The 11,875-nt window shown below is 37.9% G+C and overlaps 2 protein-coding genes across 3 annotated transcripts; one reads left to right on the top strand and one right to left on the bottom strand.

The window, feature by feature from the left end:
• Positions 1-533: 533 nt before the first annotated feature.
• On the bottom strand, positions 534-10,278 carry LOC132142664 (RCC1 and BTB domain-containing protein 1-like). 2 transcript variants are annotated; one of them, XM_059552709.1, is made up of 12 exons: positions 10,141-10,278; positions 8,916-9,103; positions 8,606-8,756; positions 8,276-8,442; positions 5,288-5,446; positions 5,020-5,127; positions 4,232-4,374; positions 3,008-3,198; positions 2,733-2,859; positions 2,478-2,629; positions 1,195-1,325; positions 534-957 (listed from the first exon to the last, which is right to left on the bottom strand). In XM_059552709.1, exons 2-12 carry the CDS (start codon positions 9,039-9,041, stop codon positions 817-819), a joined length of 1,596 nt encoding a protein of 531 aa, XP_059408692.1. In that variant the 5' UTR covers positions 9,042-9,103; positions 10,141-10,278; the 3' UTR covers positions 534-816. The 2 variants fall into 2 exon arrangements, with proteins under 2 accessions (XP_059408692.1, XP_059408691.1); XM_059552708.1 differs by having other exon boundaries at positions 10,023-10,181.
• A 98-nt stretch (positions 10,279-10,376) lies between these two features.
• On the top strand, positions 10,377-11,629 carry LOC132142665 (ADP-ribosylation factor-like protein 11). The gene has a single exon (XM_059552710.1). It carries the CDS (start codon positions 10,768-10,770, stop codon positions 11,296-11,298), a length of 531 nt encoding a protein of 176 aa, XP_059408693.1. The 5' UTR covers positions 10,377-10,767; the 3' UTR covers positions 11,299-11,629.
• The last annotated feature ends 246 nt before the right edge of the window (positions 11,630-11,875 follow it).

Genomic DNA, 11,875 nt, shown 5'->3' on the forward strand with positions numbered 1-11,875 from the left:
TGAATAATACTTATATTTTAGCCAATTTAAACATCAGACAGGTTAAGTGCAAGCTTAATTACTAAGTTAAGCTTTAGTCATTCAAAGTGGCGGCAGAGACTGAACTAAGCGATAGCAAACAGTGGTCTTCCTAATCTGAAGAAAAGGTTTTAAGACTCAAAGCAAGCAAAAACTAAAACATCACATAGCAGAAATGATTTTGGTTAATAACATTTAGACAAAACTGAGTCAACAACATAAAGAGCCAGATCACTAAGGTCTTCTGACTGTATCTGATATAATGCACATTTACAGATCAGACAAAACAATTAACGCACTGCATCACTGCAAGAAAACAAATCTGATTAGTGACAGGTGCAAAAACGTATAAGGGACAAAACAGAATGAAAACAATGAATTAGTCGCTTTGTCAGCTTTTTAGTGGTGCATGTTTAAGTAATACAAATAAATTCTGCCTCTGTTTGGCTCAAACACACTCCCATTTTATTACAGTGTGCTAACACTCTTCCAATCTGCAGCACTAGAAACTGTCATTAGCACTTGGCAATGTCTTTTCCAAAAAGTTGTGTAAAACATAAATGGGATGTCCTGTCTGGCTGACTATCTTCTGTAACAGATGAGTACAAAATGCTTGTAGATGAGACTAACACAGATTATCTCTTCTTCATGAAGTTCCTCTCCTACTCAGCAGGGGGCGCTGTGTGTTAAAAACTGTCTGGTGTCACAGCGCCCACTAGCTGTGAGGAGGACAGATGGGTAACAGATAGGTTCCTTGACTAATACATTGAGCGTGTGTGTATCTGGGGTCCGTCTGAGTCAGTTTTTGAAGGCTCCACAGTGGCCGGCTCTGGAGATAAACTCCTTCAGCATGTTGCCGTCGATCTGCCAGAACGCAGCTGTCTGCGTGACCTCAGTCAAGTGGTTCACACAGAATTTAAAACAGAACTCCTCTAGATCCTTCACATGAAAGAAAGCATGAATGTGCAATTATGAGTGACCAAACAAGCGAGCAAGAACAATCAACATTACCATCCATGATTAGCATTACAAGAGTTTCGGTATTACCTTTCAAAAGGATATTACTTGTTGTTTAATTGCAAAGAGCAAACAAACAAAATGAGACCGCAAGGAGCTAAAACAGGTGTCTGCTTAAGTGCTCTGACAAGCCATGTGTCCAGAGAGGTGTACTGTTACCTCAGCATCATATCTGATGGCAGCAGACAGCAGAGAGAAAGCGTTCTCCACAGTGATTCCTCTCTTTATGATATGTTGGCACAACTTCTTCAGCCTGTTTTCACAGTATGAGGTTGCCAGATCCAATAATCCTGTGAGAGACATCCAAATCCATTTTTGATTACTATTAAAAAAATGTTCTGACCATCCTGAATTTTATTTTGTTTTATAACATACTTTTGTATGTGGTTAACATGGTTAACTTAATTTTTACAATTCCAAATATTTTTGGTTGTTAAAGGTTAGTTCACCCAAAAATGAAAATAATTTCATTAATGACGCTGCTGACATGTTTTCTGGTGCGCCCAATAACAAAGATAACATGTCAGCAGCATCACTGCAGTGTTGTCAACGCACTCACAACAGACATGGAAGAGAAGACAATGCTGAATAAAGTCATAATTTTTGTTATTTTTGGACCAAAATGTATTTTTGATACTTCAACAAATTCTAACTGTCCCTCTGATGTCACATGGACTACTTTGAAGATGTTTTTATTACCTTTCTGGACATGGACAGTATACCGTACACACAGTTTCAATGGAGGTCTTACGGGTTTGGAACGACATGAGGGTGAGTCATTAATGACATAATTTTAATATTTGGGTGAACTAACCCTTTAAAACAGCAGGAGATCAAGCATAGAATACTAAACTTGGTTATCTTCACAATTTTAAAGTATTGTTAATAATAACAACTGATAATTGTTGATTTACTGCTATTATTGGTATTGTAAATAAGAATTATATTAATGTAAATAATAATAAAAACTCATCTTTATCAATGTATTGTTGAAAATAAAATCAATGATATTACTGTAAATACTAATAACTAACTATTACTGGTGTATTGTTGTTATTGTAAGTGATAACTATTCTATTGTTAATAACAACAACAAATGATTACTGATGTATTGCTGTTATCATTGTTGTAATAATTATATTATTGTAAATAACAATAGTAATAATAATGATTCATATATTATTTTTACTATTTTTAAGAATAATAAGAATCAATAATTTTTCACTTTATAGATTTTTTTAGACATATAGTCCATAGAACAATTTGTGTGAAAGGAAAGTGAACTGCAACCTGGCAACAAAAATGAGATAGGAGTCCACTTTAAAACTAGGTAAGAGAAAGAGGCTTTTTCTACTTGGTGTAGTTTCGGTCCATTTTAAAGGGTTTCTTAAACTCATCAATAAATTCGCTGGAATATTTTTCAAGTCCTTAAATGAACACACCAATGGCGTCCTCAGGAGGAAGATCCACACTGTCTGTGTAGAGGAACTCCAGGAAAGAGCGGTACACCGGGTACGAGAACTGGTTGATCTCAATCACTTCCTTCATGTTCTCATTCCAGTGCGACTGAAACATTGATCTGAAGTGCTCACACCTGAAATCAGGAGACAGAAATGGGATAAAAGAGAATAAAGTTGTAATTAGCAGTAACCAAGTAAGCACATTAATACACCAATTATTAATCATGAGGACATCACCTGATTTTGAGAACAGCTTTGTGGACATGGATGTACTTCCCGTCTACGCTGAATTTGAGGTCAGAGGTCTCAGGACTGTCAAACTCTTTTTTAAGGGACTGGGCCACGGTCAGGAAGTCATCATGCTCTGATAACAAATACAGCAGTTATGTAACAGCAGTTTCTGCAGAAACAGTTTCTGTGTAATGCACATTAAATAACATTGAGATTCAAACAACAGAGCAGCCAGAGAGAACTAAACATCAGAACAATGACGGATGACAAAACAAACTCACCCATGGAAATCATCCGCCACATCACAGATGGCGTGGCGAAGCAGGAGAAGACGTCGTCCGTGCTGGTGAAGTGTGTGAGGTGTGGCAGCACGATAGGCTGTCCCCGGCACTGACCCCACATGAACACCTGACCGCTCTGGGTCTTTGCTGCAGAGGTGTGTGTGGAGTGACAGGCGGCGATCTCCACAATCCTGCTGGAGGGAAGAGGCGGAGTCAAAACAGCAGGAAGACATGCAGGAGGCCAAGGTGGAGGAGAGCAGGGACACGAGGCAGGATACACACGAAATGGGAATGGACCGAGACAAGAGGAGGGATACATCAGTCAGTTCCTTATACAAGTATTATTCTCCCTGCATTAGAGATTACTGGGTTGATTTTTTAGTTATTATGCATTTAAACCAATCTAACATTAGCAGAGATAACTGCAGTTATCTACAGAGTTAGTACAAGAAATCTACTCTTTAAACTACACCCGAAACAGGATGACTTACAGGAAGCTCTCGCTAGACCAACAGGAAATCTCCCTGGGTTGCAACAATTCACACTAACAATGACAAACTCACTCTGAAAAAATGCAAACGTCAACATCATGCACTCCACATGACAGCATCATTTTATGCAAGGCTTTTGACACAAAGGCTGTTTTAAGCACTGGGGATTTTGGATATTCTGTGAAGCGTTAGTAAGGCATCAGTGGGGGAAAACAAAATTACAGAATCAGGAAAATTGTTGATTACAAATATATTTCAGACAACATAGTATTTAAGAAAATGACTTTTTTACTCAGTATTTTGAATGGTATGGATTTTTTGTACTTAAAGAGTTTCACATTGTTAGATTGATTTTGAAAGATTCCAAATTTGATTTCAAAATAGTTTGAAGGTTAGGACACTATACTGTATAAAAAGGCTGTATATGGTTTTTGGAACCGTGATCATTTAGTATTATTTATATACTATTGTAGTATGAATTAATATTTTGAATAAGCTTTTATTTTTATATGATCAGTTTTCTTTTTAATTATTATTTAGCTTCAATTTATTTTATTTCAGTTTTAGAAATTTTTATACCTTAAAGTAAAATTACTTTATTTCAGTTATTCTGCCCAGGTAAATGTATATTTTATATCAGCTTTATTTCATTGAATAAAAACTATTTTTAATATTTTTTTTTAGTTAACAATGGCACCTTTTAGAACAGAGTCAGTGAATGAAACCCCTTTACCTTTCTTTCTCAGCCATGACCTGTACAGGGCTGAGCTGGTTGCTTTTGTTGCCAGTGCCCAGTTGGCCGTAAGTGTTGGACCCCCATGCATAAAGTAGGCCCTCATCGGTCAGTGCTAGAGAATGAGCATAACCTGAAGCAATCTGTTAAAGTGACACAGTGACATGTTTTACAATTTTTCCATTCATTTATATAAAAAAAATCAATATGGTCAAATGAGTGGAAAAACAAAATGCTTGTTTCTTTATTGTCAATTCTTGTTGCGTTTATGCGCACTACTGTTCAAAGGTTTGGCCGGTACATTTTTTTGTAAATGTTTCTGAAGTATCTTATGCTCATCAAGCCTTTATTTATTTGATTTTATCATACAGTAAAAAACAGTACCATTAAATCATATTACAAATGAAAATTACTATTCTATTTTAATATTTAAAATAGACGATATTTATTCCTGTCACATGACTATTCAGAAATCATTCCGATATGATGATTTGGTGCTCAAGAAACATTTCTTATATTTTTGTGGAAAAATAATTTTTAGGATTCTTTGATGAACAGTTATTTAGAAGAAAAGCTTTCTTTTGGAATAGAAATCTTTTGTAAAAAATTATAAATGCCTTTACTGACACTCTTGATCAACTGCTTTTGAATTCTTACGAAATAAATGTATTACTTTCTTTCAAACAATAATCTTACTGACCTCAATCATTTGAACGGTAGTATATATTACCATATTATTTCACATACAACTAATAATCTGAGAGCATGGCAGATCTTGTGTTTCGCACCTGCACCACACAGAAGCCTTGTAGCGCAATCAAATGACACGGTGTCAGCTGGTTCCCATTGTTGCCTAACCCTAGCTGGCCGTTGCCATTGTAACCCCAGCCATAAACCTGAAATGCACACACATTTCACCATTAACAAACAAGCAACCCAGCTACAGTGAGATTTACAGCAAGACACCACACAAGCTCTAAATAGTCACTAGTCAACACAATATTTTACATAGCACGCTGCATATTTCCATAAACAAAAAGGGTAATTTCATCTTACCTCGCCATTATCCGACACAGCCATGGATGAAGTCTGTCCACAGGCTATACTGACCATCACTCTGTTCTGCAGACAGTTGGACACCTTGCGGGGTGCTGGCTGGTTGGCGGTGGACCCTGAACCCACCTGACCACAGTTGTTGTAGCCCCACGCAAACACCTAGGATGACATACAATCTATTAGCAGGGACGTTAAGCTAAAAATATTAATTAATAAAAACACCTGTCTAAGAACATGGTGTGTGAGGTACAGCTATAGCTTTTAATGAAGCCAAATATGAATTATTACCACAGACAAACACAGAGTTTTACACCCGAGCTGATCTTAGTAGTCACAGAGAGAACAAAAGCACTCAGAGCTTAGCAAAAAAGTTCACATGCTCCTTATTACAGCGAGCACAACGAGGCTAAGCAGCTAACTATACTTGCTTAACAGATGAGGAAAGAGAGGAGGGTTATGTCAAACCTAAATCCACCTAATACCCTTTAAAATGTAACCTACATATTTAACCTACTAGTGAAGTGTTTCTAAAGAGACTGATAAAAGGCAAATTGTTACATGAAAATAAAAAACAGGAAAGATTTTGCTTGGATTATCAGATTAGCATGTGAAACACAGCAATTTTAACAGAAACTTCTATATTCTGAAACTATTTGATTAGTCCATGCCATCAGATTCACAGTATGTCATGCTGAATTAATGGACATATCTGTGCACCAATAGGTTGATCTGGACATTTTAACCAATAGGCAGCGTTTTAAATCAGCCAAAATGGAAAAAAAAGGTGACTTAAAAATAACTCCATGTGAGAAACACAGCTGAATCAGTCTGTGGTCCACTAAAGCCTATAACTCTCTTGCCCCAAATAAAAGAGTACATCTCAGAGAGATACTTCTTTAAAAGAGACATTCTGGGATAAACACAACGTATGCTGACATTATGCTGTCCTTTTTTGTCTGTCTTATCGTAAAGCAAATTCGCCAACTTTACAACAGGGGTTACAATTGCTAGTCTAGCATATGTTCTGCAGTTTTTAATCAATTTGAAAAGGTTTTTATTTCTTTTTGGGTAAAGGCTGGATTATATCTAAATGTAATAATAAAATGTGACATATTATTACAACTCATCTGTGATTTTTCAATGGCATTGTTGACAGAAAACTAATCAATATTAGGTTAAATGTCCAATCTCTTATGTATGGAAGCCCATTTCCACCAAATATGAAAAATAATGATCATTTACCAAAACATGATTTATTACACACAATGTCATGTTTATAGGGAAGTTGTGGCCTAGTGGTTAGAGAGTTTGACTCCTAACCCTAGGGGTTGTGGGTTCGAATCTCGGGCCGGCAATAACACAACTTAGGTGCCCTTGAGAAAGGCATCAAACCCCCAACTGCTCCCCGGGCACTGCAGCATAAATTGCTGCCCACTGCTCTGGGTGTGTGTGTGTGTGTGTATGTGTGTGTGAGCACTTTAGAGCACAAATTCTGAGTATGGGTCACCATACTTGACTGAATGTCACTTCCACTTTATGATATAAAAGATCAAATTCATGAGAAATGCATACATTTTATGTCAAATGCATAAATGTTAATTATTGCATTCATGGCCTCAAGGTTAGATTATTGTAATGCTTTATTGGGTGGTTGTTCTGTGCTCTTAATAAACAAACTCCAGCTAGTCCAAAACGCAGCAGCTAGAGTTCTTACTAGAACCTGGATGTCCAACCATATTAGCTGGGTTCTGTCAACTCTGCACTGGCTCCCTACTGAACATCGTATACATTTAAAAATCTTGCTAATTAATTATAATTAATAGTCAACACTTGCGCAAGATCACATCGCATTTTAGTCCTTCACATTCACTGCAATCTCAAAACTCTCGCCATTTGATAATACCTAGAATATCAAAATCAACTGCGGTTGGCATATCCTGGTCCTATTTAGCACCCAAAATCTGGAAGTCTGCCTAGCGTTGTTCGGGAAGCAGACACACTCTGTCAGTCTAAATCTAGATTAAAGACCCCTCTTTTTAACCTTGCATACACAATACACTATCACATTTCTATAACTTAAATCCATTAAAGGATTTTTAGGCTGCATTAATTAGGTCAGCCGGAACTGATAATACTTTCCATAACACCAGACATATTCGCTACATCATAGGAAGAATAGCATCTACACTTATATTAGTCTCTTTTATTCCTATTCCGAGGTCACCGTAGCCATACAGATCCAGTCTGTATCCAGATCAGAGCTACAGAGGACCTCTACAGCCCTGAATGTAAGCAGAGACCATGTCAACGAGATGCACCACAGAGACAGATCTCCTGCTAAGACTGCTTCAACTACACGACAATTGGCACAAGACCACGGGAACCAGACAAGTCCTCTGCACAATCTGCCCTGTGTTACAACCTGGAATTAAACCACACCATGCTGGATTCGTCTGGACAGAGGAGAACTGACCACTGACTGAGCCTGGTTTCTCCCAAGGTATTTTCTCCATTTCTATCACTGATGGAGTTGTGGTTCCTTGCCACTGTCGCCTTTGGCTTGCTTAGGGACGCTTGACTGATTGCACAAACACTACTGGAAGAGAGCTGAACTGGATGATGACATCAATGAATCATCAATGAACTGACTTTAACTGGAAAGTGTACTGTTTGTTATTGGACTCTTGCATTACTGACAAACTATTTTCCTGTTTGACACTGTACAGCTGCTTTGACACAATCTGTATTGTATAAATCGCTATGCAAATAAAGGTTTTTTTTTTTTTTTAAATAAGATAAAATTCAAAATTATGACATAATTAGACATAACGAATAAAAAGTCAATCATAAAGTCAATTATGACCAAAAATTTCATAATTATGTATAGTTTGCCATAATTATGCCATAAATCAAAGCATTTACCAAAGTGGTGAAAACAGGCTTCCATACTCAATTAAAATGTGACGAAAAACTGTTCCCAAGCCTCACCTCACCCTCATGGGTTAGAGCCAAAGAGTGGTGAGAACCACAGGCAACTTCAGTCACTCTCTTGTTCTGCAGGTTAGTAGACACCAAAATAGGAGACACACCTTGATTGGTCGTCCCATTGCCCAACTGACTGTATCCATTATGCCCCCATACATACAACTCCCCCTCTGTAAAGAGAAGAAAGCACTTTGAATAAGGCAATAATATAAAATACACACCCATTGCTATGTTTAAACATTTAAATATTTCGCTTTATGCCTCTTACTATAGGCAAAGCCACAAAAAACGTTCGGTTTTATGTAGAATATATGAATTCAAGCTTGTACTTACGTTCTGTAGCCAGCAGAACATGAGGGCCACTGCCATAGCTTAAACTAACCAGCTTCTTCCCTGTCAGACAGTCCAGCTTTTTAGGAACAACTGTGCTCTGACTGTCTCCAGTGCCCAGACAATTACTGCAGTTCAAACCCAACACGTACACCTGTGTCAGGACATCCAGATTAGTTTTCATATGATGGTACAGAAGCCCTTCGCGAACCTTAATTCTTTCAATACAAATGACTAAAACAGGCCATGTAAGCTTACACCACCAAGACTCACACAGATAAAGAAGAGACTATCAGTTTCTTGATCAGCTTACTTCGTCATCGTGGGTGATATAGATGGCCTCATTCGCAGATGCTCCAAAGATGCATGCCTGTCGTATGGAGGCGAGCTCCTGTGCGCTCAAGAGGGTGAAGAGAGGCCACTTACTCACATCCACCATGGCAACACTCCTTCGTAAGAGCAGGGGATGGGGTTTGGACACAAAATACCTGCAGCGTGTGCCTTGTAAACTGGACACATATACTATCACTCAAAAGTTTGGAATAATTAAGATTTTGAAATGTTTTCAAAAGAAGACTCTCACGCTCTCATGTATTCATTTGATCAAAAATACATTAAAAACATTAATATTATATAATAGAACAATTTTAAAAACTATTTTCTGTTTTAATATATTTTACAATATAATGTATTGCTGTGATGACAAAGCTGAATTTTCACCATCATTACTCCAGTCTTCAGTGTCAAATGATTTTTTCTGATTTATTCTGATATTCTGCTCAGCTCAATTATTATTATTTGAAGATCAATCTGAGGTAAACTACCTTAACAAGGATGTTAGATGACCACTGCACTTGGTTTGATATTATATCTCATGAAAACTCAGCTCACAACAATTTACACAGCACACAGAAAGGCTTTTGTGTTTGGAACAGCACTGAACTGATGGGTCATAAAGCCTATTCGTCTGTTGTTTTGTTACTAAACATTTCAGTGTAGTCCTTTATAAAGGACCAACTGCTAAAACTCACTAGTTACAGATTTAATTACCTCTGTGTCACTTTTACAGCTGATCAGGGATCAGTCACGTCCGTGAAGCAAAAGCAAACAGAAGACTGCTCTGTCAGCTATTGTGTAATGTGCACTTGAAAGAAATCGTTAAATCAGCAGGATTGGTTTAAACATATCTTCCTTTCTTTACATGTTAGGTAAAAAATGTTAGCCTGAATGCGCTGTAAGTCGCTTTGGATAAAAGCGTCTGTTAAATGCATACATTTAATTTTTTAATTTAATCTTCCTGCAGGTTCGCGTTACTCTACGTATAAGCAAGCTCAGTTAGCCTGACAGCTACTGCATCGCTCCATCGGGACAGGAGACTACAGAAAAACGGTTTACATCAAGACAACCCCACAAAACCTACCTAGTAACTACAGGAGTTTGGGAGCATGCCATTAGCGAGTTATCCAGCACCTCTAGTAGTCTGTAGCGCCAGCTATGTCAACAGAAAAGCGTTCACATCAGAGAGACAACAAACTCACTTGTTTCCTGATCACGGTTGCTACGGCTTCAAGAACGCCTGCTCAACTGTCCAATCAGAGACTGCTTGTACGTCACTGCTACTTCATGGATTGGTAGAAGCAGAAGCCAGGAGAAAAAAGGGGGCGGGACTTTAAACTGTGGGTTATGGTTAAGGTTAGGGTCAGGATTAGGTGAAAATGCACGAAAATTAATCATGGTTGTAGTAGTAACCGTTTTAGTAAATGGTTAATTTTCATAATGTAGGTCTAGGTTAGGTTTAAAGGGTAGGGTCGACAGTGTAACTAATAATTACATGAAATTAATTACATGAATAACTGGTAACTACACTCCGGATTTGTGAAAAACACTGTATACAATAAATTCATTATATATATTTATTAATTTTAATGTTGGCATAGGTAAAGACACAATATAAAGTGGGTCCATTATTATTGTTGTTATTATTATATTCTTCTTCTATTTTAGTAGTGGCACCCTCAGTCCTCAGCTGTAGTTTCAGCTACGTATATCCGTTAACATACTTTCGCTTCTGCTTAGCATACGCACATAAAACAAAGAGTGCAATCAAAGACTCCACCAAATGCCAGTCTGACCCTGCCAAGATACAAACAAGAGTCCGAATCAGGATGGGCGCCATTACGTCTAAACAGGATAAACGGACTCCACGTGTTCTCCTCATGGGCTTGGATTCGGCTGGAAAATCGACTTTGCTGTACAGGCAGCAGCGTGGTGTGGTGATGGAGACCTCGCCTACTGTGGGCTTCAATGTTGCGACTGTACAGCTGGACAAGAAGACCTCACTGACCGTGTGGGATGTTGGGGGACAAGGAAACATGAGGCCCAATTGGAAATACTACCTAGAGGAGTGTAAGGTTTTGGTCTTCGTGGTGGACAGCAGTGATCATGCCAGGATGGCTGAAGCTCAGAAAGCCCTGAAGAAGATTCTGAGTGATGAACATTTGAAAGGAGTTCCCCTGATGGTGCTAGCAAACAAAAATGATCTGCCAAACTCAATGACTATTAGAGAGGTGTCTACATTGCTGGAGCTGGATAGTTACACAAATCGGGTGTGGGAGATCCAAGCTTGCAGCGCCCTGAAGGGACTGGGTATCCAACAAGCCTTTCTCTCTATAGCTAAGCTAATGCACAAAGGATAAGTAAGATGCTATCTAGCTGACCACGGAATACAAAGAATGCAAACTTGACTTCAGTAGAACCTCAATAACAAGCAAAATTAAGAGGTTTGATCATGGCACTATCACTCTAAAACTAGACCAAGAATGTTGAGAAACTAATTGACTGATTTAACTACTGCACTTGTTCACAGTTGCTGTTATTTGCTGTAAATAGTTTGTTTATCTTTTTGTGCTTGTCTTCATGTTCTGCACTTCAAGCATGTGTACTGGAATCAAACATCTTTTCCTGCGTAATTGCATGCTATGTTGCTGTGTCCAGATTAATTTGGCAACTAAAGTGATTTTGATGAGAGTCCTGTCTTGTGATACATACATTTTGATATTGGAAACTTTTTGAGGAACATTCATAGAAATCAGGTGCTTTTAAATGCATTTTCAGTCTTAGGCAACACTTTACAATAAGGTTCAATTTGTTCAACTTTTAGTTAACTATTTATTTGGAAACTTTAAGTCGAATCGATAAGAAATTAGGTGAATTTATATTCAATTTTTGTTTTATAGGCAACACTTTCCACATGTTCCATTTGTTAACACTAGT

This window comes from Carassius carassius, chromosome 6 (assembly GCF_963082965.1).
Source record: "Carassius carassius chromosome 6, fCarCar2.1, whole genome shotgun sequence".
Lineage (NCBI taxonomy): Eukaryota > Metazoa > Chordata > Actinopteri > Cypriniformes > Cyprinidae > Carassius > Carassius carassius.